The sequence below is a fragment of the Camelus ferus genome, chromosome 8 (assembly GCF_009834535.1).
Source record: "Camelus ferus isolate YT-003-E chromosome 8, BCGSAC_Cfer_1.0, whole genome shotgun sequence".
NCBI classification, from domain to species: Eukaryota; Metazoa; Chordata; class Mammalia; order Artiodactyla; family Camelidae; genus Camelus; species Camelus ferus.
Genome location: NC_045703.1, coordinates 21,624,927 through 21,651,419, shown reverse-complemented (window position 1 = coordinate 21,651,419; position 26,493 = coordinate 21,624,927). Strand labels below are relative to the sequence as shown.

The 26,493-nt window shown below is 38.1% G+C and overlaps 1 protein-coding gene across 4 annotated transcripts in view; it reads left to right on the top strand.

Moving 5' to 3' along the window:
• CEP162 (centrosomal protein 162) overlaps positions 1–24,372 on the top strand; it is a 74,813-nt gene extending 50,441 nt beyond the window's left edge. For 3 of the 4 annotated variants that reach the window (XM_006175492.3, XM_032484539.1, XM_032484540.1), the window contains 8 exons: positions 398–561; positions 2,036–2,140; positions 3,910–4,122; positions 6,680–7,332; positions 10,045–10,186; positions 12,086–12,184; positions 16,379–16,513; positions 22,933–24,372. In XM_006175492.3, the coding sequence (XP_006175554.1) occupies positions 398–561; positions 2,036–2,140; positions 3,910–4,122; positions 6,680–7,332; positions 10,045–10,186; positions 12,086–12,184; positions 16,379–16,513; positions 22,933–23,142 (1,721 nt within the window). In that variant the 3' untranslated portion in view covers positions 23,143–24,372. The remainder of the gene's footprint in view (positions 1–397; positions 562–2,035; positions 2,141–3,909; positions 4,123–6,679; positions 7,333–10,044; positions 10,187–12,085; positions 12,185–16,378; positions 16,514–22,932) is intronic. The other variant, XM_032484541.1, reaches the window with a different exon arrangement.
• Positions 24,373–26,493: the final 2,121 nt, after the last annotated feature.

Below are 26,493 nucleotides of genomic sequence, written 5' to 3'. Positions count from 1 at the left end.
AAAGGTCCATCAGAGGAGCCCTTGTTTGCCGAAGTAAGGATCTTTCCTCTGTGATTTTATGATCTTCAGTGTAAGATGTACAGTAAAATCCACTTACCTGTTTGTAAGAAATTTGCTTTCCTTGTCTGCAAAATAGAATAATAATAATCCTTCCCATCATGTATTTGTTGTGTTAAATAAAATCATACGAACTTTGAGGACTGGGACTATGAACACAGTCTCCTTTCACTAACACACTAGACTAGACACAACCTTGTATATACCTCAGTTGTTTTTTTGCCTCTTATTTTTTCATAATGCTTTCATTAGTTAGGCATTGGTTTTCTTGTAAAATCTTTTAGTTATTTCCATATTTTGAAAAATTACGGTCGGGTTATTGAGTTACTGTATCTTATAGGTGAAAAGTTATATGAAATAAAAATTTTAGAAGAAACACATAAACAAGAAATCAGTCGCCTGCAGAAAAGATTACAGTGGTATGCTGAAAATCAGGAACTTCTGGACAAAGATGCTGTTCGACTTAAAGAAGCAAATGAAGAAATTGAGAAGCTCAAACTTGAGGTAATAAATCACTTCAGAATGTGTTTCTGTAGATGAACTCTGTTATGTTTAACAGTCAGTTCTTAGCCTTGTGTCATTGAATCAGTACTCTAAATTCTGTTAATTAAAACAGCTGATTTGGTTTTAGTTTGCTTTTATTTGTGTAGTCTATTTTAAACTGAGAATACAGTCAGCTCTCCATATCCAGGGGTTCCCTATCCAGCAGATTCAACCAACTGTGGATTGAAAATACTTGGAAAAAAACAAAGTTCCAAAAGGCAAAACTTGAATTTGCCACACGCTGGCAAATATTTACATAGCATTCACATTGCATTAGATATCATGAGTAATCGAGTGATGATTTAAAGTATATGGGAGGATGTGAATAAGTTCCGTGCAAGTATTATGCCGTTTTATACAAGAGGCTTGACATCCATGGACGTTGGCATCTGAGGGGAGTCCTGCCCCATGGTTATCGAGGGATGACTGTAAGTCCAGGCTCCTTATATCACAGCCTGTCAGGTCCCCACGTGGTCTGAATCCTGCCTGTACCGCACTCCCCTAGTCACTCCTCCAGCCACGCCAGACCGCCCTCTGGTTCTTGAACAGGCAAGCTCACCCCACTTGTTGCCTTGGCCCATGTCTCCCTCCTTGTTCAAGTCTCAGCTCAGATTTCTACTTCTAAGAAAGGTCTTTCCTGATCTCTTTATCTCATGTAGCAACCACTCTCGCCCTCTCTGACTCTTCTCATTCCTTCACCTATTTTCTTCATGGTACTTGTCACTCTCTGATATTATTTACTTTTTTAGCTTCTCAACTGTCTCCTTCCATTAGAGCATAAACACCATGAAAGCAGGGATCTGGCTTGTTTTCCTCTGTATCTGCAGCACAGCGCCCTCTCTGGGAAGCAGTAAATAAGTGAATGAATAAACTGCCATTTTGTGTCCCTCCTGTTGTTCCTCTGCTATGTTTTAATTCTTTTTTTTTAATTGAAATATAGTCAGTTTACAGTGTTGTGTCAATTTCTGGTATACAGCATAATAGTTCAGTCATACTGATACATACATATATTCCTTTTCATATTCTTTTTCATTATAGGTGACTACAAGATACTGAATACAGTTCCCTGTACTGTATAGTAAAGACTTACTGATTGCCTATGCTATGTATAGTAGTTAGTGTCAGCAAATCAAAATAAGCTTCTTGGAGGGATAAATTAAGAGTTTGGGATTAACATATACAACTACTATGTATAAAATAGATAAACAACAAGGACCTATTATATAGCACAGGGACTTATATTCAATATCTTGTAATAACCTATAATGGAAAAGCATCTGAAAAAGAATGTATATATATGTAAGCACATATATATGTACATGTATAATTGAGTCACTTTGCTGTGCACCTAAAACTAACACATTATAAATCAACTATACTTCAATAAGAAAATAACATAAGTAAGCTTCTTAACAAGGTCTTTACTTATTAATAGGTTGAGAAACTGAAAGCCGAATCTGGAAATCCATCCATTCAGCAGAAGATTCGTTTAAAAGAAAAAGCAGCTGATGCCAAAAAAATTCAGGATCTAGAACGACAAGTATGTGTTCAGAATAAATTTTCATTAAGGTATTTCATATACAGTGCATTTTTGTTTTCTCTTTTGTTTCAGGAGTTCCTACAGGATATAGTCAACCTGGAAATTCTTGTTTTTATTTATTCATTTTAATATAGAATGATACCTACTTTAAATATGCCTGATACACATTATTTAAAGGAACATTAATAAAAGCAGTAAACAACATCATTTTATATAATCTATGGCTTGATGCATGAGGAATTTTTAGAGTAATGTGTCTCATTAGATGGTAGACCTACTGAAGAAAGGTTATTTTGCATCCCAGCTTATTTGACATCCAGGAAAAAGGAAAGAGAACTTGAAAACTCTGGTGTAGAGCTAGGATTCCTTCTCCTGACAAAGGGTAGGTGAGAGAGCAGGACAGGAAAGGAGATCCTCAGGTTGGGAACTTGTTAGTAGCACTGGGGAAATCTTGCAGGACACTCTGGAAACAGAACAGCCAGCCTCCCAGAGAGCCGGCCATAACTTTGAGCTATTGCTCACCGTTTAGGCTTAGAAATACTCATTTCATTGCCAGTGTGGCTGGAGGACCTTTTAAAAAACCATATGGTGATGCTTATAAATTAAGATAAAGTTTTTTTTCATTAAAATAGTTGTTTTGTAGGCTGGACTATTAATTAACTTTTTCCTTATGTTGTTGAAACCTTGTATAATGTAGTGTTTGTATTCATAACTAAATACTGAAACAAAATTAGAATTTCCAGCCCTTCATAAAGGAACACAATGCTGTAGTCACGTCGTGACGCTGAAACACACCGCTATTATTCCGTCACACACCTAGAACTGTGAGGTCATCAGTGGGCTGAATATTATCCCAGTTTTATGAGAAGAAGGAAAACTAAGCAAAAAATTAGCTTTGTTATTACAGGACCTGTTATATTAAAAGGTGTGATTTGGTAGTTTGGTTCAGTGGCCAGGAAAGGAACAGAACAAAGGTGGTTTGAAGAGCTAGAAATATTCCAAAATAACTATAGTCCAGGATTGCCTGGCTTCTTTTTCAGTGCTTAAGGCTCAAATTAGCCCACGTAGAAGAAGCCATCCAGAATTGCAAGAGAGAAAACCCCAAAGGGACTATTTCTCCACTAGATGATTTTAAGAGAATCATGTGGAATGGAATTACAGAAAGATCATGTAATATGTTATTGTTTAATAGACTAAATGAAAAGCAGTTTTTATGAAGACTTCATTTAATGTCATTTAATCCTCTTTGCTTCCTAATTGAAAGAAGGCATTTTAAAGTAGATTAAACTTTATTTGGAGGAGGGTTGGGATGGGAGGATTGTTGCAGGTAGGAGCAGGTGCTTAGGAAGCTACACGTTTATTACAAAAATTGTGCACATCCATGTGCATATAAGTAATTTTTCAGTCAATAGATAAACACTATTATCTGAGAGGGGTCTGTGGAAGAAAGAGAGGGGAAAGAGCTTTGTCCTCAAAAAAACTGGTTAATACTAGTATAATAAGATCTATTTCACATAAATATAAGAAGATTTCTATAAATTAACCAGTATTAAATTAGATTTCATGCTATAGTGTTGTTTGATCAGATAATCTAGGATATGAAACCTGAAATTAATTTGGGCTACTGTGCATTTGATTCAGTCTTGAGATGTGATGTAAACATCTCTTTGAAATCTAGACCTGACTACAGCATAATCTAAGTTTATATATTAAACTGCTTAATTTTAAAATATTAGTGACCTTACCTGTATACAAAAATATTTTAATAGGTTAAAGAAATGGAAGGAATTCTAAAGAGAAGATATCCCAATTCCTTACCTGCTTTAATACTGGCTGCATCAGCCGCTGGTGATACAGTGGATAGAAACACAGTGGAATTTATGGAAAAAAGGGTAAAAAAGCTAGAAGCTGATCTGGAGGGCAGAGATGAAGAAGCAAAGAAAAGTCTTCGTACCATGGAACAGCAGTTTCAGAAAATGAAGGTGAGCGCCTGGTAGCCTTGGAGGTGGGGCTCAGAGGTGCACCGTGGGGGTTGGGGGCTTCTTAGATCTCATTTTAACAAATAGCTCTAAATAGCTTTTCCCGCAAAACCTTTACCACAAGTGTCAATAGATGAAAAAGAAGCCTAGAGCCCTCCTGTCTTTCTGTCTTCCTTCGGTGACTTCTGTTTTAAACACATAATAATCAGGCATAGGATAATCTTTACATAAGCCCCTCTCAATGATATTAGACTTAGTGGAAATTAAGTCATGAAAGGGCAGAGTAAAACACCGCTAATGTGCATTAAATATAATTTTTTAAGTACTATGGTTGAAAATACTTTTCTGCAGTTCACCCAGACAAGAGGGAACGAGACGAGACAGAAGACTGTGTTTCTAGGGCAGAGCAGGGAGCAGGGCAGTGTCTGCTGAAACTGTCTTCCTGTATGAGTTTTCTGATCCTTGATCAGGAGTGAATCAGAAAATACAGATGCTGGTGTGACCAAATATGAAACAGGGCATTATATTTAATTTACTTAAAAAAATGTATTGAGTGCACAGTTTCTGCAGTAATTCATGCTAGACGCTTTCTCAGAAATTCTTGTTCATCCTGTGTACTCCTTCCAATCACCCATGAGAAATAGATATTTTACCCTGTATTACAGACACTTCAGTCCAGGCCTAGTTTCACCATTTATAGCTCCATGACTTTCCACGAATTAACCTCTCTGAGCCACAGTCTCCTCATATGTGAGAGAGATAGTAGCTGATTGATTGCCAGTTACGCCACTTTTACTCCTAAATTTCTTTCAATTCCTCTGTTCCTCTTAATCACCGTGTCACTCTACTGCCATCATTAATACCACATGGCCTGAATTACTGTCATAACCTCCTGACCTATCCACTTCATCCCGTCCACTCATCAGCTTTTGACACTGAAGTCAGAATTTTCATCTCTATCTGTCTTACACACACACACATCTTTGTTTATACCCCTCAAATAACTTAGGATAAAGAAATAGCCCATAAACCCATGAACAGCCAGGCCCCTCCTTTCTCTCCAGTGTTTCCTCACACCAGGCTTCCTCTGTCCAGTCCACTGACCTGTCTCTCCTATTTGCCATGTTTCCTATGGCCACAAAAATGAGTGTGCTCTGCAGCCTCTGCCCAATGTCCCCTGCCCCCCTCTTCCACAGTGAGGGCCTTCCTAGCTTTGGCTCTCAACCCAGGTGTTGCTTCCCCAGAAAACCCCTGGCCTCCCCGGTAAGCAGATGGCCCCATGCGCCTCTCCTCCACTGCAGTCTCCACATGTCCGGCCGTTTTCATTGATCTCTCCCCACCCAGCTTCTGCACTTCTTGATGGCTGGGACTGTTCTGCTTTCACTCACTGTTTGATTCCATCACTGAGCAGAATCATCTCTAACTCATAGGATTGAGGCTGAGTACATGCAGAGCCCTGGTACCATGCCTGAAGTGTAGCAAACACTCAGTAAACAATTATAATAATTACAATTACTAGTACTATTTCACTGACCAATAAAGGAATGAATTCCAAACCCCCCTTTTTATCTATCTACACCTACCTACCTTTTCCCTTTTCCCAGTCCTACCCTACTCCCCCTCCTGCCCCTGCTCACTTTTGCCACTTCCTCCTTTCACGTCTGGTTCCCAGGACACACTGAGCATTCAGATGCCTTTGCATGTGCTCTTCCTGCTTCCAAAATGTCCCTGCTTTCACTCACCCCAGATTCACACTCACCCCTCAAGGCTGAACTTGAGTGTGCTCTCTTCACCCTGTCTTCCCACATTCCCTCGGGCCTCCAGACACACTCAGGTGCCTTGTCCCCTCTGCGCCATGTTCCTGGCCTGTCATCACCGTTGTCAGAGGGCATTGAAATGGTTGCCATGACGTGCTCTCCCCAGGCCGTGAAGTGTGTGCAGGCAGAGCTGAGTGTGTCTCCAGAGTCCGACACAGTGCCTGGCATGCAGTTACAGCTCAGTACATACTCACTGAATGGACAAACAGAACTCTGTCACACTTCCCTCATGGAGTACACTGTTAGGTTATTTCACTTATAAATACTAAAGCTCCAGTATGCAAATTCTGAGCTGACTTACTCCGTATGAGATTCCTAAATTGATGTTAGAAAGTTGGAAATGTACTGTTTCTTACAGACATCAGTAATCCCAGTTGCTTTCCTTATTTATCCTCGAGGAGTATGGTTTGTCAGTTTGCATAGAGAAAGGTACACGATAATAGGTTTGCTTGTGAGGTTTGAAATAAGTTTCAGTATACAAAAATGTGTCATCTAATGTTTACAAAGCACCAGATAATTATGAAATTATATAACATACACTGAGAATATATAACAGTATGTATGCCCTTCAAGATTAGGACTTAAGCATATTTGACCGACTCGAGGAACATGGAATTGGGGAGGTCAAAATACGTGGTGAGTGCCTGAGGGAAGGAAGAGGCAGGCCCTGGGAGGACGCGGGGCGTGGGTAACTAATGAGGCATTTAGCAGTGGTCTGGCATTACGTGCAGTCTTTTCTTCAGATTCAGTATGAACAGAGACTGGAGGAGCAGGAGCAGCTACTTGCCTGCAAATTGAAGGAGGCAGCCCAGAACCAACATGACAACTCCTCCAGGGTTCAAGCACTAGAGAAGGAACTCGACGACATTAAGGAAGCCCATCAGATCACCGTGAGAAACCTTGAAGCCGAAATCGATGCTCTTAAACATCAGAATGCTGAATTAGAACGCAAGAAAAATGCTAAGGATGGTAAAGATTTCCAGTCTATAGAATTCCAGGTGGAGCAGGCTCATTCTAAAGCTAAACTGGCCAGACTCAATGAGGAGCTGGCGGCCAAGGGGAGAGAGATACAGGACCTTTCGAAAACGGTGGAGAGGCTTCAGAGAGAGAGAAGAACCATGCTCTGTAATCAGAACTCTAAGGGTAGAGAGGAGATAACTGCAAAAAGGGTGAAGAGAGATGCTCTGCACCCAGGTAAAGGAAACGCTGCCTCCCTCCCTGGGGCCCTAGAGGACAAGCTTTACCAACCACAGACTTTCACTGATTCCCGTGTTTCAGAGGTTTTACAAGAAAACTGCAGATTGAAAAATGAACTGGAGAGATTAATTGAGGAGAGGAATGAGCTGAAGATGAAATCTGACGTAGCAGTGAGCCAATATGAAAACTCCATGAAAAGGTAAGAATGAACGTGTCAACGTAGGGGGACATAAAAAGATAAAAATGTAAAGGTTGTAAGATACATTTCTCCTAGGTATTAGTTTGATCCTGAACTAAATTCATAACTAGAGTCGAGGAAACTATTACATTGCTAAGCAGCGATCTGGTTCAGTTGGATCCTCTCCCTGTTGGAAGCCCAGGTTCTGATGAACTTGAATCTCCATGTCAACCCGATCCTTGCACAGACCAGTCTTATCTTTCTGCATGCGTCCCAATGGTGTCAGTAAGCTGGCCCGTTGGGCCTTCCTGCAAATTGAGTATCATCCTTTATTATTGCCGCAGGCAGATGGCTGTCAGAGGACAGCGTACTAAAACTAGTTGACGTTATAAGAGGAAATGTCCTCTTTTCCGGAATAACTCTTTGCAAATTAATCATGATCACATCTATTCATGCCTTTGTTGAACTTTGTTTAACTTTCCTTCTCAGAATCTGCAAGTACTCCCTCCTGTCTCTGCTCTGAGCCCTTTCACATGCTCAGATTAACTTTTTTTAACATCATTTATTGTTTTTTTTACTGAAGTATGGTTGATTTACTCAGATGTCTTTCACCCGATCAAACCAAGTTCTAGGCCTCTTTCTGCCTTTTCTTTCCATTTTCCCACAAGTAGCCTCCTTTTGGTCCCACCTCACTTCCTCTAAACACGGCTCTCCGCCTCACTCTTTTGAACCTGGCCTCTCAGCAGCTGGTCTTTCTCGGCCAGTGGAGTGGTCTCCATCCTCATTTTCCGGGACCTTGTTGACCACACTCCCTTTCCCGCAGTGGTTTCCTCCCTTAACCTCCATGACTTGGCAGCTCTGACCAAAGCATCTTTTCTGCTCCTTTTAACTGACTCCTGACTCTTCCATCCTCCCTCCTCCAAAATCTGACTTTCTGCCAAAGTCCAGATCTTGGCTTTCTGTCCTTCTCCATGGCCGCACTCATCCATTCTTACAACTTCTGTGAACCACGACTCCTAGATTTACTCTTCAAGGCTTGTTCTCTTCCCTGAGTTCAGATGTTTAAGTCTAAGAATTTTTGGATTGTTTCTCTTGGAATCAGTAGTATCTCAAACTGTCTCTCTTACCTGTAAACTAGCTCCCCCTCCCAATTTCCCCATCTGTCTATGACCATGTATTTTCGATTGCCAGGCCCAGCTTTTACCTCCTTCATTCCTTGGGTTCACAGTCTCTGGGGTGCTTCCTTGTAAGTATTTATTTTGCTTTCTTCCTCCTGTAGTGTGGTTTTCCTGGTTTACTAGGCAGTTTCCTCACCCTCATCTCCCCAGCCATCTTGCTTAAAAACCGTGAATATTCTTTAAATGTTCCTGTGTTTGAGTCACTCAGCCCTCCAGTGACTCCCAACTTCTTGAAGTATCAGGACTGAATTTCTCTCTGTCGCCTCAAGTCCCATCACCATTCTAATCCTGCTATATTAGAGTAGATTACTTGCCAAATGTCTTCATTGCTTTTTGCCTGTTTGTGTTTCATTTTCTAGGAAAAATCTTACCTCAGGCTTCCTAGAAACTTCCTGCTCCTCCCTCCAGCTCCTGGGTAACTTACATAAGAAAGCACGAGTCATACACCACTTAATAGCTCCTTGAGAACTGATGTCAGATTATACCTCTTTTGCAATCTATAGAAAATAATAGGTGTGATTATGAGGTTTAAAATAAGCTTTGGGCTGTACAAAAACACATGTAGTTTAATGTTTATCAAGTAACGTATTATGGAATCCTACAACATATATTGACAATATATATAACCGTATGCCCTTCAAACATTAGGATTTCAATACATGTGACCGACATAAGGAACCTAGAGTTGGAAACATCAGAATACGTAACAAGTACCTGAAGGAAGAGGCAGAACCTGGCAGAAAGCAGGGCTCCTACCAGAGCATGAGCTGTAGGAAGCACCTAGCAAATGCTTATTGGTTGATTGGCAGCCACTCTTGATTGAGTCGTCATGGCAGCCATATTGCTTCCAGTTTGAAACCTTGTTTCTTTAGTCCTGATTGTGATAGTAGTCATGAAGCTATTTGGAAATATCTTCCTATTTGAAAATGTTCTTTCCTAGAAATAATTTAAAATGTAGGTTTTTCCTATAAATTTTCCTATACAGAATTTATAATTTTTTAGTATCCTTAATCGATTTTCAGACAGCTCTGGACCTGAGAAGTGAAAAGTAACTTTTCCTAGTCCCAGATTTAGGCTGCTTTTTACATGGTTCAGTTATCTCATGGATGCTTTAGATTTTTATGCTTTTCCTAGGACCCTAATCACACTGTTTCAGTGAAGAATTATTCATATTGTCAAATAAGCAACTGATATATTTGTTTGTAGTTTGGGAATTGCCATATTAATAACTATCAAATTTACTAAATATCTGCTTTGAGAAAAATACCTGCTTTGAGTACCAGCTCTGTAGCTTACTGATCTGAGACCCTAGACTTACCACTCAATTCCTAAACTCAATGTTTGCCCTTACAAAATGGAATAAATAAGAGTGAGCCCAGGGAGTGGTTGTAAGAACTCATGGCAGTAATGCACTAAGCACAGTGCAGTAGATATTGGTGACTTCTCTCCCTTTGCTTCTCTAATTTCCAGGCTTCTTATGCTATTTTTGTGCGAACTCTGAATTGGAGGTTGAAGAGCCACTTTTATGTGTGGTTTTCTTTCATTTGCTCTAAAGGTTCAAGGAAGATACTGCAGCGCACATCACATCTCTCAAAGCATCTCATCAGAGGGAAGTAGAGAAACTCCTTTGCCAAAATGCAGTAGAAAATTCTTCTTCCAAAGTAGCTGAACTAAATCGTAAAATAGCAACTCAAGAGGTAAAAGACTTTAATGAACTTTCTTTGACTGGAATATGATTGTGTTTTCAGGACTGTTGACAGAAGATTTGTTTTGTAAATATTTTAACTTCAGGTTGGTGATAGAAGCGGGAAATTATTGTTGCCTTGATTTCTTTTAATAGGAGATGATGCCACTACCATATATGTGTCTAACTATTCTACTTTGCAGTTATACCTCTGAATAAGCGTTTTTGCAATTGTGGCCCCACCATTTCTCAAATAGCTCTTCCCCTAAATAGGTTGTAACAGATGGCCGAGGGGCACATCCAGTGGGACTGGGACCTTAGTCCTGGGACCTTAAACCTGAATGTTGAACCAGCTCCCTCCACCCTAAGTCCCAGCTGACAAGTAGTTATTCTAGTCATTCTTCTTTCCCCCTTACCTTTCAGTCGTTAAATGATTTGTGGTCTACAGACAGTCAGGCACTGGGGATAAAATAATGAGGCAGGTACACAGCTGTAGCCATTATGAAGCACAGACTTCTGAGAACTATGACAGGGTGTGGTGACAGCTCATCTGCATGTCCTCAAGTGTGTCTTCTTGGATAGCATGTATGTCTACTTGGAATATTTATGAATATCTACTGCGTGGCCTATCTTCTGTGGTGTTTGCAGGTTGAAAAAACAGCATTACTTGCAACTTACTTTGAAATAGTATATCCAAGAAAAAAAGAAGAAAGCAGAGATGTTAGCAGCTGGTAATTCAGGTTGAAGATTATATGAATGTTCATCGTGTTCTTCATCTTTTCTGTAGGTTTTCATTCTAAAAACTAAGCTGAGGGAGAAAAAATTTCAAGAATTATCTCATCACCACTTCTCCCACCTGTAATTGTTGAATAGTATCTTAATTGAAAACAAATCCATAAATTGGGGAAGTTTGAATATGGACAGGATATGAGAGAGATTATAATTATTGTAAATTTTCTTAGGTATAAAAATGTTATTTTGGTTTTGTGAGAAAATGTCCTTATTATAAGGAGATGCATGTTGAGGTGTGTGGGGTCTCTAAGGATGAGATACAGTGAGGTCTGTAATTTAATTTCAGATTGCTTAGAAACAAAGAACTTCGTTTTAATGCTCCAATGAAAAAGATTTAAAGTGCTTTTCAAAAGTAACCATTATACAGCCTTGCAGATTGCTTCTGTAGCTTTTTTACCCGAAGGAGCTGGGTGTCAGTGGGCTGTGTAAGCACTGTGTCGAGTGATTATATCATAAGGAGAGGTCTGAGGGATGGGAAAAGTAGTGACATTTTGCCACAGTGCCATAAATATGTTATTTTCCCAGACGTCTAAGTGTGATATTGTAAATTGGGAGTTAAATGACATCAGCATAGTCTGATTGTAAAAACAGTGAAGTAAATCATTAGAGATAAGAGATGAGGTTTTCCTAAGTTTTTACAGTTTTTTTGATGGAAGTATTTATGTACCTCAGTTTCTTTGTCTAAAAATATGAGACATTTCACAGATACTAGGTTTTATCTTTTTTTAGTCAATAACTCTTTGATAAAAGCTACTATCTTAATTACAAAGTACAGTGATAATATTGGCCACTTTCTTCACAATGTTTAGACTTTAGAGAGGTTTATTTTAAATGCTATTTTTCAGGCCTTCAGAAGAAAAGTACTAGAGATAAAGAAGCCAAGTAGTTACATAGTGATTAATTTATAATGCATAGTATTATGTATAAAATGTTGAAACAGAATAATGAATTTATTTGAGTTTAATTCATTCCATGAACTTAATTTCAGTGGCAATTTATTTGTGTTAGATTTTGGCAATTTTAAAATAGGATCCTTTTTATTTTTTAGTACAAACAAAATTCATTAGTTCATTTTCTTAAAAAGCTGTTTTAACACAGTACTTCTAACATAATTTCCTAGGTACTTATAAAACATTTCCAAAATCAAGTTAATGAGCTACAGGGAAAACAAGAATCTCTTGTAGTTTCTCAAGTTCGAGAAGAAATCCTACAGAAGGAGGTAAGAAATAACCAAAATATTGGGTTAACATAAGCTTTTCTTACTCATTTCAGACATATTTGTATTTCTGTATAAATTTTTTAACTTAAAGGTACACATAGACATAACCCAAAGATACCTATCATGTCAATAAAATATTAATAAAAATCTCCTTACCCCAGACGACACTCACATATTAAGTTATTTGTATGTTTGTATTTGTTACTGGGATTTTCTTGGCAGTGGGGAAATGGCGTGGGGTTGGTTTGGTTCTTTTGTTTGAATTTTTAAGGGGTAAAATTGGATGGTTAAGGCCATTTCTGCATTAAGTACTAAGACTAATTTGGTTAAGAAATAGGTAAAGAAATTATGACAGTGAGGCTGGTTCACCAAGAACAATATCACTACAAGAAATAGGTCTTTCTGAAAACTCACCATTTTTATTACTCTAAGATCCTTTTGATTCTAGAAAGTATGAAAAACCAGATAAGCTATGCATTCTATTCTTTGGAACATATACATTATTTTTTTATTATTCAAAGATTTATTAAATCACATGGTATAAGCAAAACCATCCAGCTAAATTGCATCATGAAAAGATTAATGTAAAAATACTCCACAATTATGCAACTCTGTTTTAAAAATCTTGTTCTAGTAGTTGAAAGGCTGTCATCCAGCATTGTGTATTCTTTTCAGTGTCTAAGAGGTACGTAAACTTTGTTGTGTAAGCAGTGAATTTACAGACCCTCACAGACCTGGAGTAAAGTTTTTAAGAAAGCAGTAAAAGGAAGTATGTGTTCATGTTCATGTTTGCAAGATAAAGAACAGGGTCAATTTTGGTCAGGTTACAGTGTTCTGAGTTTGAGAATAGCTAAGTATTTTGAAAATAGAAAAGCTGTGACGCAGGATTTTTAAAGCTGTTTACGGGAAAACTAAGTAAAGCAGTCTGTCCTTGAATAAAACTAGTGACGGCCTGCCTTTCGCTGTGGAGCGTGTTTATAACAGCTGGTTTAACAGGGCGGATTTATTCCCACTACTGCTCACCCCCGAGGGCCCTCTCTGGTGCCCCATGCTGTGAGGCATTCCCTCTCAAGCCCGTGGGAATACGAGCCACCCCAAGCCTGTGTGAGCCCAGGAGTCCTTCAGACTGCTTCCTCCAGCTTCGAAACTGCGTCCGGGCAGCAAACAACGCGGCAGCCCGTCTTGTTTGCTTCCCTCTCCCGTGAACCCCGGCCCTGCAGTGCTGTTAGCCAGTGTCCAGGGACAGTCATCTCATGTGTTGTCTGGTTTTTCAGTTGTTTAAGGAAAGAAGGTAGAGCCCTGTCTCTTATTCCATTGTGGCCGCTGGTGAAAAGCACACTGTACATGTTTAAACAGTGATAAATTCTGTTCTGTGGTTTTGACTGCTTGTTTTTAATTTTATAGACCTCTAAGAAAACGGAGGGATTTCAAATGTTTCAACATAGTTCAAGTCTGTTGTTGGAGCTTTTTAGGTTCCTTTGGCGGTGTTCCTTTGGCTGATTTGTGTGTGTGTGTGTGTGTGTGTCTGACCCTTGATCCCTTGCATCTGAGTAAATGGTGTCCTCTTCCAGACTTTGCAGGTTTGCTTTGGCAGAGGCAGCTCTTCGCCAGTCAGCTCAGTTTGCGTTTCTGGATGTGTCTGCTGCATAGGTGGGGCCTGCTGTTAGGTTGTGTTTTGGGGCAAGGCCACTGCCCAGGCTCTGAGGCTGGGGGGAGAGGAACGCCGCTTACTCAGGACAGTTGGGCAGGATTTCTGGTTCAGTCCCCTGCCTAAGTGAGTCTGTTTCCTGGCCTTTATCCAGAGTATCAAGTGTGACCTAGGATCACCTCATGACTCTAAATGTTTACTTGAACCTACATTTTCTAATAGAGGAGTCAAAATAGTAAGAATGATAGTTACTATTTATTAAGTGTTTATGGTATGCTAGGCACTGTGTTAAATGGCTCTATGTGGTTCTCACAATGACCCAAAAGAGCAGGTACTATTATTCTCATTTTATAGATGAGAAATTGATGCTAAGAAAAATGAAATAACTTGCCTGAGGTTACCAAGCGGCAGTGCCAGCATTAGAACCCAGGGCCTCTGGCCCCAGGTCCCAGGCTCAGAATTGTTATACCAGTCCCCTGTTGCTGGACATTCAGGTTGTCACCAGTTTTCTCAATAGTATTCCAAGTAGCAGGAAGCATTTTTTCATGCATCTTTGCTTACCTATCCAGTTGCTTCCAATGGATAAATTCACTAAAATAGAAGGATTTTTAAAAAATAAACGCTCAACCGTAACTATACTCTTAAAGATGCTTTTACGTATGTACAATTGAAGGGAAGTTTACTCTGTCTAGAACCAGATTTCTGAATTTATGTAGTTTACAACTGAATTTTTAAGCTTTGAAAGGCAAATCCATTGATTTATTCATGGATAATTATTGAACGCCTGCTCTCTGCTGTGCACAGCTCTAGGTGCTAGGAATACTGAGGAGAACAAAGCAGACAAAATCCCTGCTCTCATGGAGCTTACATTTTATTTGGGGAATCAGCCAATAAACAAATGTATATTTTGATAAATAAGATTAACTGAAACAACATCCAGAAAGTACTCAGCATAGCACCTAGCACATGACAGTGCTCACTACTGCTTGTCTGTCCTTTAAGAGTCAGTTCAGACACAGCTGCCCCAGGTTAAGAATCCTGCAGCCCATCTCTGCTTCGAGTAAGGTGTCCTCACTTAGCACCTCACTACTTCTTGGGCATCACTCCGTCATAGCACGTCATGATAGAATTCTCATTCACCCAACTGCTTCTTCCACTAGACCAGAACTTCCCAGCTGGTGTACCCAGAATGGGTTACCCGTGGTCACAAGATAGTGACAGCTGGAAAGGTGGTCTACTGAGAAGCTCAGAGTCATTCTCCATCATTAAAAGTTTATAGAAGTTGAAGTGATATTTGACCATTCCATGTCTGACAGTGCCTCTGAGCTTTCTTAGGTCAATAATCATTGTTTTTTGTTTTGGGGGTTTTTTTGTTTGTTATTTACAATTTTGTACTGATCATTGTTTAGACATACAAGATTTTTATGCCCAGCATCCATCACCACAGCATGGTATATAAGGCCTCTCTCCCTGATCTTTCTGCAAATCATCCCAATTAAAGCCTGCTTATTTCTTTGGTCACTGATGATATCAAGGATATCCCACTTTTAAAATATTTCGGCTTGCCTCTGATTTAATTTCCAGATAAATTAAGAAGAATATATCAGTTCTTTTTTCTTTTTTTTTAGTGTTACCAGTGTTATTAGATACTGGGTATTTCCATGTAAAACATGATTGAATTTGTTAATTTTACCCATTTTCATTTGCTTATTATTTTCCCTTTTGATGTTAACAATTAGCAAGTTATCATAATTATATGGTGTAGAGAAAATGCAGTTAATTGTTTTATCAAGCCCAGTATAGAGTCCTCACATTCCCTCCATTTCACTCTCTGGTGCCATAAAAATAGTACCATTTTTTCTTTGTGCCATGGTATGAAAAAGGAGGTACTGCACTAGACCATCACCTCCGTGAGCACAGGGAGTACCTATGTCTTTCTTACATCTCTGCATCCTCAGGACCTAAGACAGCAGCCAGCACAGAAAGAGTTCAGCACTTCCTTATCTCTATTTTACATGAATACATTTACTAGTGGAAAGAATTATTATAATTATAAAATTATAAAACTCAGAAGAGAATTACAAATAGAATTATAGTGAGCTGACAAAGAAGATCCATATTTATTGAACTCTTTTTCTGTGTTAGGTGCTTTAAATATATTATATAATCCTTAAAATAATCATCCTATTAACACATGCCTTGTAGCAAGGCTGAATACATCAAAGAAAGTATCCAACTTCTGTTTGAGCATCACAACCAGCCTAGCTACGTGGGAGGGAGAAAGTGGTCCAGTTATCTGGAACCTTTTGGAATGTGAGGTCAGTTCAGAGCTAGGATGAGCCTTTACTTTCTGGACCCAGGGAATGAAAAGTATTAACTATTTTAACAACCCCAGATACCTTTATTGTTAACAAGAAGCCTCTTATCTAGAGAAATTTTATACAAAGAAGATGCAGTGAATGTTCTTACTTCTTATGACTGCCTGTTGAAAATGAGTTATTTCCTTATTATCATAATTTTCCACTTATTTCATATCTCAATTTTAGATAACAAAACTCTTAGAAGAATTGCGAGAAGCCAAAGAAAACCATACACCAGAGATGAAACATTTCATGGTCTTAGAAAAGAAAATTAAACAGATGGAAATGAGACATGAGCAGAGAGAGCAGGAGCTTCAGCAGGTGAAGTAGTAAATCACATTTATATTTGTATAGTTCTTCACGGTCAAGTACCTCCAGTTTGCAATGGTGTGGTCATCCTTAGCAATCACTTCTTAAAGTGTTTCCATTGTATATTGATTGTATTAAAAATAAATGTATAGCTTTTAAGAGAAATTAAGACTTTCTCAAATACCTGAAGATTGATTTGCCTTAAATCTAGACAAATGAGAAACAACTTTTGTATCATGTTTTTAATTTCTGATGGATGCCTAAAAGTTAGGCATTCTACCCTGGGAACAGGGCTCTTAGAAACCATGTTCCATATTTAAGTAATTTCAATAAATATTTGTAAAAACAGGTTTATATTTTTAAAAATGATAATTTAAAATATTATATGCCTAACACTAGTAACATTAGGATTACTACGCATAATTGCAAGTAGATAAATTAATAGAAATTAAAATGGCATAAGGGCATGGTGTGTTTTTAGTTACTAGCCTTTGTCCTGAGATTTGCTTGAACAGTGTATTGGTCTGCTTGGGCTGCCACAGAAAAATATAAACTGAGTGGCTTAAAAACAAATTAGTTTTTTCACAGATCTGGAGGCTGAAAGTCTAAGATCAAGGTTACAGCTGATCCGGTTTCTAGTGAGAGCTCTTTCTGGCTTACAGATTACCTTTTCTCTGTGTGTGCATTCAGTCTAAAACAGTATAAATTTATATACTCTTTGAAAACGACAAATATCACATACCTGCATTATGGTTGACCCAAATTCCACAAAGAAACCCTAGCACTGTTTAATCACATCAAGATTCTAGTTCTTTATCATCATAGAAACTACAAAATGTGACATGGAGGACAAAGAGATTAACTGATTTCTCATTCACTCTGAGACTTTTGTGGACTTTTCTTAAAAACACAGAGCAGCAAAGGGAAAAAATGAATGAAAAAATAATTGAATATAGGTTAAGGGACTTATGGAACACCATCAGATAGACCAACATTCACATTATAGGGTTCCCAGAAAGAGAAGAGAGAAAGGGGCAGAAAACTATTTGACAGAGTAATGGCTGAAAACTTAATAACTTGTGGAAGGAAACAGAATCCAGATCTAGGATGCCCCAAAAGTCCTAAATAAGATGAACCCAAAGAGATCTATATCAAGACACATTATAATTAAATTATGAAAAACTAAAGACAAGTGGAAAATCTTAAAAGCAGCAAGTGAAAAGCAACTTATTCCATAAAAGGAACCCCCATAAGACTATCTGCCGATTTTTCAGCAGAAACTTTGCAGGCCACAAGGGAGTGGCCTGATAGTCAAAGTGCTAAAGGGAAAAATCTTCCAACCAAGAATACTCTACCCATCAAAGCTGTCATGCAGACTTAAAGGAAAGATAAAGGGTTTTCTAGACAATAAAAAGCTAAAGGAGTTGAGCACTACTAGGCCAGCCTTAAAGGATGTTAAAAGGGCATCTTTAAGCTAAAACAAAGGGCACTAATTAGTAACAAGACAATGTGTGAAAGCATAAATCTCACTGGTAAAGGTAAATGTATGGTAATATTCAGAACCATCTAGTGTTAGAAGGGTGGTGAGTTAATCACTTATAAAAATGAAGGTTAGAATGCAGATGGTAGTCAAAATACAACTACACTAATTTCAGGGATACACCACATAAAAAGATATAAATTGTAACATCAAAAACATAAAACATGACAAGAAGGAGTAAAAATGTAGAGCTGTAGGATGTGTTCAAACTTAAATTATCACCTTAAAATAAACTGTTAAAAATATAAGTTGTCTTATGTATGACACAGTAACCACAAAGCAAATATTTTCAAAAGAAAAATGGAATCTAAGCATACCACTAAGAAAATCATCAGGTGACAAAGGAAAAGCACAAGAAAGGAACAAAAGAACTACAAAACACCCAGGAAATAATTAACAAAATGACAATAAGTACATATCCATCAGTAATTACTTTAAACGTAAATGGGCTAACTTTTCCCTTGAAAAGACAGATTATTTGAATGGTTAAAAAACAAGACCCATCTATATGCTGCCTACTTGAGACTCACTTCAGACGTAGGGACACAGACTGAAAGTGAAGGGGTGGAAAAATTTCATGCAAACAGAAACCAAAAGAAAGCGTGGGTAGCTACACTTAAATTAAACAAAATTGACTTTAATAAGACAAAGAGGGTTATTACATCATGTAAAGGGTCAATCCTACAAGAATATACAATATCAGCAAATATGAGCACCCAACATAAGAGCACCTAATATAGAAAGTAAGTATTAACAAGCCTAAAAGGAGAAAGATATAGCAATACAATAATGGTAGGAGACTTTAATACCCTACTTTCATCAATGGATATATCATGCAGACAGAAAATCTGTAAGGAAATAATGACCTTAAACAGTCTTAGACCAGATGCACTTAACATATAGAGGGTATTCCATCCAAAAACAACATACGCTTTCTTCTCAGACACATATGGACAATTCTCTAGTATAGATCATCTAAGAGATCACAGAACAAGTCTTAATAAATTTAGGAAGATTGAAATCATATCAGGCATCTTTCCTGACCACAATGGAATGAAAATGGAAATCATTTACAAGAAAAGAACTAGAAAATTCGCAAACATGTGGAGTAAAACCACGTGCTCCCAAGCAACCAGTGGGTTAAAGAACAAATCAAAAAATAAATTTAAAAATATCTTGAGACAATGGAAAATGGAAACACAATATATACCAAAACTTGTGGGATGCAGTAAAGCAGTTCAGAGAGGGAAGTTCATTGCAATAAATGCCTATATCAAGAAACAAGTCAAAGACAAAGAATTTTTAAAACAGCAAGAGGAAAACAGCATGTTACATACAAGGGAACCCCCCATAAGACCATGTGCATATTTCTCTACGGAGAATTTATAGGCCAGGAGGCAATGGATTGATAAATTCAAAATATTGAAAGACTGTCAGCCAAGAATACAAAACCTGGCAAAGCTGTCCTTCAGGAAAAAAATAAAGGGTCAAAAAAAATTGGGGATGAGGGGAGCGGGGAAGCCAAGGGAATGCATCACCACTCGCCCTGCCTTACAAGAAATACTAAAGGGAATTCATCAAGTGGAAATAAAAGGATGCTAATAAACATCATAAAAAATATGAATGTAGGTGTAAAACTCATTGGTATTAGTAAATATATGATCAAAGTCAGATTCTATAATCTTGTAATGGTGGTGCATAATTCACTTAAAACTTAGTTTAAAATTTAAAAAGCAAACATTAAAAATCATAATTATATTTGTTATTGGACACATAATATTAAAAATACATAAATTGTAATATCAGTAACCTAAAATTGAGGTGGAAAGAAGCAAAAGTGTCAAGTTTAGGTATGCTATTGAAGTTTTTATCATCTTAAAATAGGATGTTATAAATGTATCACATTTTATGTAAGCCTCATGGTAACCACTATAAAAAAGTCATCAAAAGAACCCTAGAAATGTAAGAAGCAAGGATCTACAAAACAGAAAATAACAAAATGGCAATATTAAGTTCTTATCTATCAATAATTACCTTAAATATAAAGTTTAAATTCTCCATTCAAAATAATGAATTGCTGAAGAGATAAAAAACAGGATCCAAACAATAAGCTACCAAAAAGAGGCTCACTTTAGCTTTAAAAACACACATAGACTGAGAGTGAATGGGATGGAAAAAGATACTTCAAGCAAATGGTAACCAAAAGAAAGCAGGAGTAACTACAGGTACATCAGACAAAACAGATTTTAAGCAAAAAATCGTCAAAAAAGACAAGGTAATTATATAGTGATAAAGGACTCTATCCTTCAGTAAGATATAACACATAAATATTTATGCAACCAACATCAGAGCACCTAAATATATAAAACAAATGCTAACAGAACTAAAAGGAGAAATAAATAGTAATACAGTAATAATTGGGGACTTTAATACCCCGCTCTCAACAGTGAACATTTCATCCAGAGAATCAATAGGAAGCAGCAGAATTCAAATGATACTAGAGAAAAATGGATCTAAGAGATACATACAATACCTTCCCCCTAACAACAGCAAAATATGCATTTTTATCAAGCATACAAGGAACATTTTCTAAGGTAGAGCCTGTGTTAATGCCTCCAAACAAGTCTTAGCAAACTTAAGAAGACTGAAATCATAGCGAGTATCTTTTCTGACCACAATGATATGAAACTAGAAATCAACAGGAGGAAAACTGGAAATTTGACAAACGCATGGAAATTAAACTGCATACTCCTAAATAACCAATGGACCAAAGAAGAAATTGAAAGGAAAATTAAGAAATATCTTGACATAAATGAAACTTGAAACACAACATACTAAAACTAATGGAATGCAGCAAAAACATTTCTAAGAGGGAAGGTTATAGTGATAAATGCATATATCAAGAAAAAGAAAGATATCAAATAAAAAAAAAACCTAGCTTTATACCTCAAGGAACTAAAAAAAAGAACAAACTAAGCCCAAAGTTAACAGAAGGAAGGAAATAAAGATTAGAGCAGAAATAAATGAAATAGAGAACAGGGAAATAGAAAAGATTAACAAAACAAAGGGTTGATTCTTTAAAAAGGATAAGCAAAATTCACAAAGCTTTAGCTAGACTAACCAAGAAAAAAAGTGAGAGGACTCAAAATTATGAATGAAAGCAGAGACATTACAGCTGATACCACAGGACAACGGTCAGAGGAGACTACTATGAACAACTTAGAGGAAATGCTAGAAACACACAGCCTACCAAGACTGGGTCATTAAGAAATAGAAAATCTTGAAAAGGCTATGCTAGAAAGGAGATTTAATTAGTAATCAAAAATCTCCCAAGAAAGAAAATTGCAGAACAGATGTCTTCACCGGTGAATTCCAGATTTTTAAAGAATTTATGCCAGTCCTTCTCAAACATTTCCAAAAAGTAGAAGAGGAGGGAACACTCTCAAATTCATTTTACAAGACCGGCATTATCCAGATAACAAAGCCAGTTAAGGACACAACAAGAAGAGAAAACTACAGACTGATTTCCCTGATGAATACAGATGCAAAAATTCTCCAAAAAAAATTACAAATTATTAGCAAACCGAATTCAACAGCACATTATACACCATTGACCACACACCATTATCAAGTGGGGCTCATCCCTGGGATGTAAAGATGGTTCAGCATATGCAGATCAATAAATTGAATGAAAAATAAAAATCATGATCCTCTCAATAGATGTAGAAAGAGCATTTGACAAAATTCAGAATTGACAGAATTCATGAATTGACCCTTTCATGATAAAGAAAAAAACTCAACAAATTAGGTATAAAAAGAATGTACGTCAACATAATAAAGGTCATAAATAAGAAGACTACAGCTAACATCACATTCAACAGTGAGGTTGGAAGCTTTTCCACTAAGATCAGGAACGAGATAAAGGTGCTCACTCTTATCACTCCTATTCAACATAGTACAGGAAGTCTTAGCCAGAGCAGTCAGACAAGAAAAAGAAACAAAGGCATCAGAATTAGAAGGGAGTAAAATTGTTTCCATTTGTGAATGACATGATTTTATATACAGAAAACCCTAAAAACTCCACCAAAAAACTGCTGGTTAGCCAACAAATTCATCAAAGTTGCAGGATATCAAAATCAGTGTACAAAGATCAGTAATGTTTCTATATACTAACAACAAATTATCTGAAGAACAATCCCATTTATGGTAGCATCAAAAACAATCTTGAAAAACGGATTCACATAAGCAAGGCGATCTGATTTGGTAGTTAAGAGCAGGGGCTCTGGGGCCAGCCTGCCTGGGTGTAAATTCTCACTCTGCCCAGCAGGTGAATCTTTTTTACACATCTGTGCCTCTGTTTCCCTACCTGTTAAATGGGGAGGGGGCAATATGTAGACTCTATCTCCTAGTGTGTTGATAGGATTAAGTGAGTTAACATATGTAAAATGCTTAAAACCAAGCCTGGCACAGGATAGATGTGTGTGCTTTTCTCTTAATTCCTACTGCTACAGTGTGTGGTTCATTAATGACAGGGGTTGCATTAAAACTGTCTTGATTGTATCTCAAGCTCATTTTGGGGATGTTTGGATTCATTCCAAGGTATTAGAAATGTGATGCTTTAAATGGTACCCTTTTCCCCTACTTAAGGACGTTAAAGTCTTTTTCTCTTTTTAACTCCCTATCGGAATTAGGAAGTTAAATTTCCCACTTACTCTCTTCACTTGCAAGCCTATTTATTGACGCTGTGGAGGCTGTTAGGTAAAGCTCCCCTCCCTCCGCGATATTTAGGTCACCAGTTTACCACTGCCCCACTTGAGCTCTTCGAGGTTGTTAGATGGTCTTCACCCCCACTACGAACTTAACAATAACATGGCTTTTTTTTAATTTGCAGATAATACAGCAGACACACCAAGTAGTAGAAACCGAGCAAAACAAAGAAATCGAGAAATGGAAAAGACTTGCACAGCTGAAGAATCGTGAGCTGGACAAGTTCCGCACAGAATTAGACTCAATACTAGATGTTCTCCGAGAGCTGCAGCGGCAGGGCGTGGTTGTGCCGGTTGCTTTAGCAGATGAAGTGAACGCACGAGAGCATTGCTAGACACTCGCGTTTCACGGGACCTCACAGAAAGGCCTGAAGATGTACAGTGGATGGGGTCCCTGCCAGAAGGAGGCTTTGAAAAAAAAAGTGTTCCAGTATCTTGCCAGAATGCAAACAACACAAAAGCAACATTTCAAAATAAATTACCCTTAACCAATTAGAAAAAAAGAGCAGCACAAATGGTCTATGTTACTGAAAAATCATGAACTGGTCACATTTTAAATAATTTGTGGACAAGTCCTTTTATATCAGAAGATTAGAACTAGTAAGATTTATTGTAAAAGTTCTCATTTACATACTAGATATGGAAAGCCGAAATTGCACATACTTTGCCATCATTGACTAAGTGTGTATTCTTAATTCTCAGTGCCTGAAAAACAGCTCCCCTTTCTCATGAAACACAGGAGGAAAGTGAGCACCGTGGCTTGGAAAGTCACAGTCACCTGAGTGGTGGCGCTTCCGTGATTTTACTGTGAGGAGAATTGTAACTTCTGTACAAGTAGACAGCAAACTCTTGTTCTCCCAGATTCCAATCCTACTCTAGGTGCCTCATTTTGCACCTGATGTAAGGTGCAAAGTATATTTCCCAAGTAACAGGAGAATTTGATTTATTCATTGTTTTAATCTTTTATGCTACATGTCTTAAATTCCAGCCCCTTTTTTTTGTAACTAAGAATATAAACAAAATGTGACATTTTTACTTCCTCCATTTAAAAAGTAATGTATGCTCATTAGGAAAAAAAATTAAAAGCATACATAAAAGCCAGATAGCTACTTTATTTTACAATTCCATTTCCAAAAGCAGAGAGTGGGCATATGAGATACTGATAAGTTCAAGTTCTAGCTACTTTGTTTTTAAATGTTCTAGCCTGGTGCTGTCCTATAGAAGTACAGTGTGAGCCACAGGGAATTGTAAATTTTCTTATAGCCATTTTTAAAAAGATAAACAAATGAAATTAATTTTGGTAATTTATGTAATATATCTAAAATAATATAAAAATTGGGTTTTTATATTTTTTTTCATACTAAGTCTCCAAAATCTAGTAAGTTCTACAGCACATCTCAGTTTGGACCAGCCACATTCCAAGTGCTCGATAACCACATGCCAGCAAGTGCAATTCTAGAATAATCTTTACAGAGTGAAATACTTTATAGAGGATAGATGAAATGGATACTGGTGAAATTACAGGTAGCAAATGTGAAATGTGGAGATTAAATACAGGAATGCAATTAATGTCTTAATGTTCATTTTTTTAATGTCCTTTTCCTAAGAGGGTAGAAAGCATTAATTATAGTTTGCCATTTTTTATGTGAAAGAATTTTATAAGTTATAAACTTTTGGTTATTATGAGTGTGCTTTGTATATTTTTTATCTGCAAGCCTGTTGATTTATAGCTATACCCTCCCACCCTTCGCCCTTTTGACTCTCTCTGGGCCATTTGTTCCAAGCACAAACATGACTGATTCTGAAACACAGGTAGTACAGACATCCAATAGAGCATCACTTACAGAGAAAGCACATCCTATTTTAATGAGGAGTCCATATTCTGTACATAAGCTGTGTACATGGCAGACTCAATTTTATCTACAGATTAAAGATCCATAAGTACTATCAGAACTATCAGCTACAACTAAAACCCTTGGGGACCAAGCCCTCTTCCTTAGTTACTGCACTATGGGTCTGCGATGAGAACACAGAAGGTAGACACGTTTAGGCTGTCTTGAAAAGGAAATCTTCGATGAAGATTTCAACTCCAGAAATTTCTTCTTCTAAAACCAGAACTTCTACCGGTGCCATCCCCCTCACTGTGGCATTAAGACACCTGCATCCACAGGACTTCCCTTTAGGAACCATATTAAGATCCATGGTTGCTGCTCACACCACTGCTTTTGTGCAGAGAGGTTTCTGATCGGATCTGTCACGTGTGAGCCCACCGTGTTCTATAACTAGTATCTGTCTACCCATCAGCCCACAGAAATCCAGGCTTTAGTATTAGGGTCCCATTCCATACTGCAAGAATCCTAAACTTGTGACTGAATGCCAAAAAAGACGGAAACATTCCTCTTTCCCGCCCACAGCTACTCAGAGCTCTAATTAGGTAGGTCTAAACTCTACAGGCACATTGTGTAACAGGTTATCTTAGACACTGCAGTTATGCAGCTGTTCAATGGCCACCCTGTTTTGAAGAGCTTCTTAGTGATGAATGGTGGGAAGAATGAAGTTTGAGAGTTCTAATCCAGGTTACTGATAATTCTATTTTAAACATTTGAACCCATTAATTATAGCCTTCCCTTTTGGTTTCTATGAGTCTTTAATGAAAAGCACATGTATTCCTTCTCAGCACCTGCCCAGCTTGGTAAAGGATTAGGTCCCAGCCCTAATTAACGTATTTCCTCCCCTCCAAACCACAGTAGGTCCATTTTTCTCTCCAGGTTTGCCAACAGCTTCAATCACAACCACCTAAATAGAGCAAATAGGAGGAAACATTCTTTCCCACTGATACCTACTTTATAGGATTGTTGCAAGAAATTTAAGTTTGAAAGGAAGTATTAATCAGAGGGGAAATCTACAGGAGGAGAGGAAGAGGCATCAAATTTCATTCGTAGAATAAAACGAGTTGTTAGTAAATTCAGCAATGAGACTAGACTGGAGAACCAGGCCAAAAAAAAGGGGGAGGGAGGGGGTAATTGTACCGGATGTGCATCCTTGGAGCACAGAAGTGAAGAGGCAAGAACACAGCAGGAGTGACCCAGTGGGGCCAGTCTCTGTAAACCTGCCCTGCATTTGAATGCCTCCTGGTCACCTGCCAATGGTCCCCACCCACCTCAGGGTATTGCTATTACAGTGAGAAAGTCCCGATGCAAAGGGCGGATAATAGAATTGCAAATAGTCTGTGTAAGTCCTTGGAGAAAGGTCTGCAAGGGATTTGGGGGAAGGATGTGTGAAGTAGGAAAAGTGAAGTCATGAGAGAAAGAATGTTTATAAAAGTGTTAAACTGAGCCTCATTGGAGAATCTTGAGTGGAACGAAGCACCTTTTTTCTCCCACCAGCTCCAGGCAGGCAGTGTCAGTAATCAAAGATAGTTGCAAGCCCAGGTCTTGCTCACTATCATGGCCACGTGCAAAGAGCCCTAATGAGAGCAGGCAAGTGTTCACCCACCCAGCTTGAGGCCAGAGCCTTCACGGCAGCCTCATTCCTCACACGTGGCAGGGGCTTAAGAAATGCATCACCTTCTGTTGTCCTTTGACCACCACCTACATACAGCCCTGTCCTCCCTCCAGTCCCTGGAGATCACATCTTTGCTCACACTCACGGCACAGCTACCACACCAGCAGGAGAACAGGATCATG